The sequence below is a fragment of the Triticum dicoccoides genome, chromosome 5B, assembly GCF_002162155.2.
Source record: "Triticum dicoccoides isolate Atlit2015 ecotype Zavitan chromosome 5B, WEW_v2.0, whole genome shotgun sequence".
Taxonomy (NCBI): domain Eukaryota; kingdom Viridiplantae; phylum Streptophyta; class Magnoliopsida; order Poales; family Poaceae; genus Triticum; species Triticum dicoccoides.
The window spans coordinates 622624074-622633798 of NC_041389.1; the positions used below are offsets into that span (position 1 = coordinate 622624074).

A 9725-nucleotide genomic window follows, 5' to 3' on the forward strand; every position below is an offset into this window, starting at 1 on the left:
TCCAAGATCTAGATCCAAGGGGTTCCCCTCACATAGAGGAGAAAGTCATTAGTGGAAATGTGGATCTAGATCTCCTCTCTCTTTTCCCTCAAAAACTAGCAAGAATCCATGGAGGGATTGAGAGTTAGCAAGCTCGAAGAAGGTCAACAATGGGGGAAGAACACGAGCTCAAAGGATAAGGTTGAATGGGGAAGAAGACCCCCTTTTATACGAGCTCCCGAATCCAATCGTTATGCTCATAGCCCGCACAGAGCGGTACTACCGCTCCAAGGAGCGGTACTACCCCTAGGGCGGTAGTACCCCTTCGAAACACAACAGCGAGGAGGCAGAAAGGCAGAAGAACCGTCGGAGCGGTAGTACCGCTCATCCTCATGGTACTATCGCTCGACCTCACGGTACTACCACAAATGGTAGCGGTACTACTGCTTGCGAGCGGTACTAAAAAAATACTTCTGTGCCTACTTTCGCTGATCAAAACACGAGATTTTGGTCCGGAGCGGTACTACTGCTTAGGAGCCGCGGTAGTACCGCTCTGGAGCGATAGTAAAAAATTACATCCGCTCTAGTCGTGGTAGTACCGCTGCAGCCTTTACCAAAACAGCCACAACTTTTGGAAACGGACTCAGAATTCAACGAAACCAAGTTTGTTGGAAAGCTAACGACATGGGCTAACACAATCTTGATAGAAATGTCAAGAATAAGCAAATGAGAAAAGTGCCATAAGAAAATGGTGAGAACCCTTCATTGGATAAGACCGGTAAAACCTCCAACACCGAAAACATCATAGAAGACGCATGCGAACTCCGTTTTCGATGAACTCAAGCTTGTTATCAAGATGACCATAAGCTCTAAGACTCACAAAGATAACCAAACAAGAACCAAGAAACATGATGCAAGGATGCAGTGGTTTGAGCTCTCTACTAACGATACGATCAAGCTACCAACTTGAGAGCCCCCCTTGATAGTACGGCAATCGATCCTAAAACCCGGTCTCCCAACTACCACCATGAGACCGGTAAAATAGAAAACCTATCAAGGGCAAACCTTTGCCTTGCACAAAGTCCACTTGAGCTAGATGATGACGATCTTGACTCCCTCAAGTTGGACCACCTTTCTTGATTGCGTTGGCGGGATAAAGACTAGATGATTGCTCCCCCATAGACCACTATGGGTGAGCCACACTTCGGCTCATCTTCACAAGTCCATTGTCACCACAATGGACGGCAAGCTTCAAGCACTTGATCTCTTCGTGATGCATCACTTGAACTTGCACAGCGCATCCTAACCCCACAAAGAACTCTCACGAAGATCATGGGTCAGTACCTTGATCCCTCTCGGTACATCTTCTACGCTTTGTGTTGATCAACTTGATTCACTCTTTGACTTAGTCTTGATCAACCTCTCACAAGACCAATCTTTTAGGTAATTCCTTGAATAGCACCTTGGTCGTCACAAACTCTCCTTGAAACCAACACATGTACTCCAAGAAAAGCCTATGGACACAACCTTCAAATATAACTCAAGGCAACCATTAGTCCATAGAGATTGTCATCAATTACCAAAACCAAACATGGGGGCACCGCATGTTCTTTCAGATGTTGTGATTATGAGACACCTGAGACGACTGCAACATAGATGATGTTGCGGCCAGGAGAGGCTTCATTGACGGGAAGTTGGGTTCGCAACATTGTCCATGTTGCAATGGGTCACCACAACATGGCCCATGTTGCATTGGATGACAAAAGGCCCAAGTAGTGCAATGTCACGCAAGCCAAAGGAGACCACAACATGGTCCATCTTGCAATGGTTGCCCACAGCATGGTTCGTGTTGCGATGATCCTACAATTGTCTAGGACACGACGCATGGCATGCGCCTAAATTGAGCCGCTTAACATAAAACAACCAATGCCCAATGCCGACGACTTGCAGTTACTTCCCAAAACTACTTCCACTTAACAAATTGGCACCAAGAACGCAGAATGTCTACTCTACACTCGACAGGAAATGGGTTTAGTGCTCGCGCAGGGCACAAATGGACCCAAGCAGGATGCATGGATTTTGGGGGTTGAAGAAGAGAAGAAGAACATATCGAGAGCCGCAGGGCACCGCGCAGCAACAAAATCGGTTCGAACCAACCTAGCGGAGTGGAAGCAGAGATGATGCGCTGGTCTAAAATGCACACCGACTGTCGTAAGAGCATCTACAGCCGGATCCCTCAAACCATCTCTCATATGCCCGCGGACATGCCCGGTCAGTGATCGGAAAGGAGAAAAAAAAAGTGATCCAGCCAGACCCCTCGTATCTTTCCTATATGCTCGGGTTGTCCGCGAACCCCCATATCCATCTCAAATATGAGGAGGATATGAGGGCTCGCAGACACGCCCGGTCAATCCGCCACATAGGATGCGGCCCCCACCCCGGATCACCTTTTCTTTTCTTTTGTCATTACTTTCTTTCTCTCTCTTCATCTCCATTAATCACGTGCAAGTGACCGGACATATGAGGAAAAAAATAAGGATTGTGCCTGCGCGGATGGATAAATAAGGGCTCAAAACAGACACGCGCGACCACTGACCGGGCGCGTCTGCGGACGTTCGAAGGGTCGAATTAGAGGTACGTGGCTGAAGATGCTCTAAGATAATGGATGGATAACGAAGTCCCCGGAGAAGGAAACGAACTCGTACTGCAACCAGAAGGGGTTGGGAGGGGATAAATCGGCCGGAGCGGTGTAGATGGCGTCGTGTGTTGTGACCCTGTGCCTGTGCGTGCTCCCGCCGCTGTTGTGGCCGTGGTGGTGGCCGCTTGCAGTTGCAGAGGCATGAGGGCGGCGGCTGCGCACGACAGCGAAGCAGAATGTGACAAGCGGTGCCGATTTCCTACGTGAAGAAAGAACCGGATGCTCTAACCGTCCAAGGAGACTGTCTGATCAACAGTGGCGCCCTGACATACGGTACACAGGGCGATGATGGGAGGACCTGGAGCAGAAATCCACCCAAGAATCAAGGATCAGGCCGAGCACGACGAGGCAGCGGCGGAGGGAAACGGGTGGAGCGCGTGGAATTTTCTTTCCGTCTGCACCGCGCCTCCTCTGCTTCTGGTAGCCAGCCTCTTCACGCACGGGCGGACAAAAAATGATGGTACTATCTCTGTCTAGATGAATAAGTCATTCGCCTAGTACTAGATCTGATCGTGCCATATCGGGGGCAGACCAGAGCGGAAGGACCGGAGGGATTTTTTTTCTTTGCGGGGAAAAAAATCTCAAACAAAAAAGGGGTGATGTTTAACTATTATAAATCAAGTGTTTTTTTAAACAAATTATATGTTGTCGCGACGTTGACAATCTCTGTTAATGCATGTAAGTTATTCGATGGAAGTTGTGCTTGCAGGCAGGGTTATAAATTTTGATGGTCTTAGAGCATCTACAACCGGACACGTCAAATCATCTCTTATACGTCTGTGGACGCGTCCGGTCAATGATCGGACATGAGAGAGAAGGAAAAACGTGATCCAATCAAACCCCTCATATCATCCCTATACGTCGGGCTGTCCGTGAACCCTCATATCCATCTCGAATACAGGGAGGTTATGAGGGCCGGCGGACATGCCCAGGCGCGCCAGGGCATTCCGCCACGTAGGACGCGGCCTCACCCCGGACCATATTTTCTCTTTTTTATTTATTCTTTTATTTCTCTCTCCCCCTCTCTTCATCTCCATCAATCACATGCAAGTGACCGGACATATGAGAAGAAAAATAAGGAGTGTAGCTGCGCAGATGGATAAATAGGGGCTCAAAACGGACACGGCCGGTCACTGACCGGGCGTGTCTGTGGGCGTTTAAGGGGTTATATATGCTATTTCCGGCTGTAGATGCTCTTACAACCCCCTACGAGCGGGTTTTACACTGGCTCAGCAGTTTGCACGACATTTTTTAATAGAGAAAACACCTGAAGGTACTTCATTTTATACTTCAACAAATACCAATACGAGGCAAAAGGCAGAGAAGTGCTTGTAAAAACCAAAAATGTCAAAGTCCAGAAAGAACACCATCTTCACAATGGCACCACAACCTTCACGTCTTGCTTCCTTTGCCGTCGTCGAAAGTGGATGTGTCGTTGCTACATTAGGCATATTCAACACCTTCATGGAAACCCCACCGTCGCCGAAAATATGAAGATGAAGTGGAAACATATCTAGGAGGGTCTTAAGGCATTTTGAACCGATCTCTAAAAAATAGAGGAGTAAACATTAAAGTAAACCTTAGTGGAGTATAATTATTTCACTAAATATTCGCCGGACCTAGCCGACCCCCTATATGTAACGGAGTAATACTTACTTTTGGTTTATGCATAACTGCCTTAAGTACACCCACTAGCCATAGATGGACTCCCCAGTTCGCAGTGCCTACCATCTAGCTGTGCTTGCCTCATCATCATACAACACTTCAGTCGGGAACAAATACAACAACCGACCGGAGGAAGACCCAAGGATTTGGAACTTAATTTGAAAAAGGAGAAAGCACCGCCACAACAAAAAAAAGGACCGATATTTCCATATGGAGGATGACGAATGAATCACTGCCACCAACTTGTTTGTTATTTTGCATGCAACATAACCCGGCTAGCTAAAACGTACTCCTTCCGCCTGAAATACTTATCGCACAAATAGATGAAATTGGATGTATCTAGAATTAAAATATGTCTAGATACAACCATTTTTCGACAAGTATTTCCGGACGGAGGGAGTAGCAATCTCGTGCGCTACCAGCTTGTTGTTTTTATTTTTGTTCCAAAAAGCTTTGCTCAGCGATGCACAGTCGCTTTCAGCCACGACTGGTCTGTCAGTCTGTTTGAGTCCCTCCCATTCCTAGCAGAGTAACATATTTTTTTTCATATATACTCAGCTCATACCAAAGCGTATTTGAAGTATAGTATAGCATCTATACCTCTGAGTGTTCATTTGTAAATTTTCGAATTTACAGAAACAGGGTTCCATGGAGCTGAGGAGCAGGAAATCTACTCTCCTTGGCACAGTAGCACGGACAAGAATGCGGTCAACATCTATCTATCCGGCGTGGAAGTCGTACAACCGAGATGATCATAGACGCAGCCGACAGTTCTGACTCTCCAAGCATCGTCCCCGTTTTCCTCTGCAATCAGTGGTGAGAACGACTCGACACTTTAAAACACGAGGCTGAAATGGCAAACTGGATCACCGAGATAAGGACACACTCAAAGCAGTGACGAGCTAGCCCGGCTGCATGAGCCCAATCGGTCACACCGATCGATCCTCCAGCCACTCTCGCGCAGCCAGTGCATGCACTGCGGACATAGATGGAGGTCGAAATCCCAACCCAGCACCGCGAGCCCAAGGTTAAGCGCCCTAGCGCGTGGCGATGGCATGATCTCCCGGGCGCCGCCGCCAAGCCGCTCCGGGACCCCCTCCTCGCCGTCAACTTCCTGCTGCTGGCCGTCGGCGCGGCCTGCGGCCCGCTCCTCCTCCGCCTCTACTTCCTGCGCGGCGGCTCCCGCAAGTGGCTCTCCAGCCTGCTCCAGACCGCCGGCTGGCCGCTCCTCCTCGTGCCCCTCTGCTTCTCCTTCTCCTCCCGCCGCCGCCGCAGGGGACGCCAAGGCGACGACGCCACGGCTAGCAGCAGCGTCTTCCTCATGACGCCCCGCCTCCTGGCCGCGTCCGCCGTCGTCGGCCTCATGACCGGCGCCGACAACTTCCTCTACGCCTACGGCCAGGCCTACCTCCCGGTGTCCACCTCCTCCATCCTCATCTCCACGCAGCTGGCCTTCACGGCCGCCTTCGCGCTGCTGCTCGTGCGCCAGCGCTTCACGGGCTCCACGGTCAACGCGATCGTGCTGCTCAGCGTCGGCGCCGCCATGCTAGGGATGGGCTCCGGAGGGGACCGCCCGGCGGGGGTGTCGGGCGCGCAGTACGCCGTCGGGTTCGGCATGGCGCTGGGCGCCGCGGCGCTCTACGGCCTCGTGCTGCCCGTCATGGAGCTCAGCCAGGCGTGGCACGCGGCGCGCGCCGGCTCCGCGGCCCTCACCTACACGCTCGTCGTTGAGATTCAGGTCGTCATCGGGCTCACCGCCACGGCGTTCTGCGCCGTCGGCATGCTGGCAAACAACGATTTCCAGGTGAGTTTTCAGCACTAATTCCTTCGTCACTAGCCTCTGCTATCTACAGAGCCCCACTCTCTCCACCTACTTTCTATTGCAACTGGCTAAAGGGTGTGGTTAAGTAGTGACATGACTGTAAGGATCTCTACATCGACTGAGATTTAGCAATCCTATTGGCTAAAATATTTACGTTCGGAGCAGTTTGGAAGGTGAGTCCGACGAGAAAACTAAAACAGAGGTTAAAATGCAGCAATCCACGTCTGAGTCCAGGCTTATCTCCACCCAGAACAGTAAATTCGAAAATAAATAGTAAAAGACAAAAAAACTAAGATTTGTTGGCATTGAAGATGCTTGAGTGCGCTAGGTGCCTGCAAAATTTCATGATGAATAGATATTCCAAAAGCTCTCAGCAAAAAATAATAATCGGCTTTCGACAATGTGTTTTTTCAAAGTTTCTTATAGTCCCGCGTTTTATTGTTTTCGTTGCACTCCTAAAGTGTCCTTTCACCACTAAAATTTCAACCTTTCAAAGCTTCCACGAGTATTACTATTCGTAGAAAGTAACGGCGAGAAAGCACCTGTGGGTTCCTCCACTTAATTGTGACATCACAAAGATGACAAGATTGAAGTGATTGAGGCTTATCTCGATAACGAGTGGGTCAATATGATCGACATCCACGCGTCCTTTCGGTTAATCATAGTACCGCCTGGTGATATATGTGTCTGTGGGTGCGAGTAGGCTGAATTGATAACAAGTGGCTCAATATTGTTCTACTACTCCTTATAGCATGAAAAAAAAGAGAGCATAACATGCACGCTCGCTCACTCACGTCATGTTGCGTTTTGTAAATTGAGTTCGAGTTCGGGCTAATGTTATGTGTCTTGTTGAAGGAATTTAATTTTTGCTTGGCAATGCACTACCTAGTTTTGGGTGCATGTGTCAATACTCGAGCTCGTCGTGGAACGTTTTATACTCCCTCGGATTCTTCTGCCCTGTATCAGTTGCATCTCTTCGCCTTTTCCATGTATACCTCTATGTAGAGGAGATACAAAGGAGCGAGAGACTACAGATTGCACAACACACAGAACAAAATACACATGCGGAGTTCCAATGTGACTAGCTGCTTCTCCGTCGACCCCATCTTAATGACTGCGTGCACAGCCGGCCGGTAAAGCAGGCCTCCGAAACCCCTGTTAGACTTGTGCCGAATATTGTGTACAATGTAGGTTACAGTTGGACTCTGAGTTGTATTGTATCTAGATAATATAGGAGTTGTGTCATAATAGGAGACTTATATCCCGATAATTCATCCTGGAGCCCGGGCTCATCTGCTCCCTCTCAGCAAAACATTCAAAATAAATACTAGAAAAATTCAAAAAATTCCAAACTTTTTTGTGGTGGTAGATAATTTGACGCGTGAGGTGCGCCCCAAAATTCAACTTATTTGCACATCTGAGTAGCTCTCTGCAAAAAAGACAAATCGGGGTCAAAACAGTGCGTGAACAGTAAACATTTTTACAGACCCTGATTTTGTCTTTTTTGCCGAGAGCTGCTCAGATGCTCAAACGAGTTGAATTTTGGGGCGCACCTCACGCATCAAATTATCTACCACCACAAAAAAGTTTGGAATTTTTTGAATTTTTCTAGTATTTTTTTTGATTTTTTTTCTAATCGTGGGTGCAGATGAGCCCAGGTGCAGATTAGCCGCACTCACTTATATCCTACGTTTCTTATATACTGAGTGGGTAGACACATGATATAATCTATGCTAACATAATAGCACAGGCACACGATGTAATTTATGCTAACATTATAGTAACCACAACTGCTTTCTCATTGTTGCTATTCACGAATAGTAATAGTCGTGGAAGCTTTGAAAAGTTAAAAATTTAGCGGGCAAAGGACATTCGAGGAGTGCTCAGTGAAAAGAACAAAATGTGGGTCTATAAGAAAATTTGGAAAAACACCTTCTCGAAAGCTGATTTTTTTTTCCTGAGAGCTACTAAGATGTCTATTCATCATGAAATTTAGGAGGCCCCTAGAGCATCTTGAATGCCAACAAATTTTTGTTTATTATTATTATTTTTGAATTTACTGTTCACTGGATGAGATGAGCTTGGACTCGGGTGTGCATTGCAGCATTTTAACCTTATTTGTGAATAGTAACGGTGAGAAAGCAGTTGTGGGTTACTCCACTTAATTGGGACATCACAAAGACGACAAGATTGCAAGTGATTGAGGCTTATCTCGATAACGAGTGGGCCAATATGATCGACATCTCCACGTCTTTTCGGTTAATCATACTACTCCCCCGTGATACTTGTGGCTGTGGGTGCGAGTAGGCTGAATCATCTAGAACGAGTGGGTCAATTGTTCTATTATTCCTCATAGCATGAGAAAAAAGAGCAATAACATACACGCTCACTCGCTCTCTCACGCTAGGCAATGCACACGTAGTGTGAATCGATTTCGAGTTCGGGCTAATATTATGTGCGTCGTTGGAGGAACTAAACTTTTTGCTCGACAGTGCACTACCTTATTCTGGGTGTACATGTCAATACTCGAGTTCACTGTGAGTTGCATCTCTTCATTCTCCCCACGCGTCTCGGAGGAGATGCAGAGAAGAGAAAGACTATAAGGTAGAATCCTGGTACTACCAGTGTCTAACGAAGTACTTTTTTTTAATACTTTAATTTTGATTTTTGTATAAACTAATAGAATCCTGGTATTTGACCCAAAATTATTAGTACTAGCAAAACATCGAGATTTAATTTGAGCATTGTGATGCAGGCAATCCCAGGAGAAGCCCGGCAGTCCGAACTCGGCCAGCCGGGCTACTACCTGCTGCTGGTCGGCACAGCCGCCGTGTACCAGTGCTTCTGCCTCGGCATAATCGGCGCCATCTACTACGGCTCGGCGCTGCTCGCCGGAGTCATCATCACCGTGCTCCTCCCAGTGACCGAGGTCCTGGCCGTCGTCTTCTTCCATGAACCCTTCAGCGGCACCAAGGGCGTCGCCCTCGGGCTGTCGCTCTGGGGCCTCGCCTCCTATTTCTACGGCGAGGTGCGGAACAAGGCCACGGAGGCAGAGCACCAGACAAGTTTGTGTGCGGATCGTGACTGCGAGAATTAGTGGGAGCAGCACGTGCTTTTGAGAAAGAAGGAGACATGTCTATGCACTGTCGTGTGTAAGAACCGAATGCCATGGATGGCAATGGCATGGCGCACATAATATTCGCGTGATAACTTGTGCTCCAATGCAGCAGTAAAGATGTTCTTTTGCTGCTCAGTCTTTGATGTCAATAGTTATTCTTTGATTTAATCGACTATGACCCCTGTTGCCAATGGCGGCTGCTCGGTGGCGGTGACCCGCTGGAGAGGTGATTTGTGTGGCGATCTTGGAGGCTCTGGACAGCTGGTGGCGACTGGCATGGCGGTGGACAACCTCGTCTCAGTATAGTTAGCCGCCTTCTCGATGTCGGTCATGTTCTCATCGGAGCCCAAGGCCCCATCTCCGGACGGCGAGAGGGCTAGACTCACCAGGGCACCATGTCGGTGCTGCGCGGCGGCGCGGTGCTGGCGCTGTCGTCCGCGATC

The 9725-nt window shown here is 48.4% G+C and overlaps 1 protein-coding gene across 2 annotated transcripts; it reads left to right on the top strand.

Annotated features, from left to right (window-relative positions):
* The first annotated feature begins 5038 nt into the window (after positions 1–5038).
* On the top strand, positions 5039–9417 carry LOC119312136 (purine permease 3-like). Of its 2 annotated transcripts, XM_037587872.1 has the most exons (3): positions 5039–6146; positions 8657–8768; positions 8920–9057. In XM_037587872.1, exons 1-2 carry the CDS (start codon positions 5331–5333, stop codon positions 8765–8767), a joined length of 927 nt encoding a protein of 308 aa, XP_037443769.1. In that variant the 5' UTR covers positions 5039–5330; the 3' UTR covers position 8768; positions 8920–9057. The 2 variants fall into 2 exon arrangements, with proteins under 2 accessions (XP_037443769.1, XP_037443768.1); XM_037587871.1 differs by lacking the exon at positions 8657–8768 and having other exon boundaries at positions 5060–6146; positions 8920–9417.
* Positions 9418–9725: the final 308 nt, after the last annotated feature.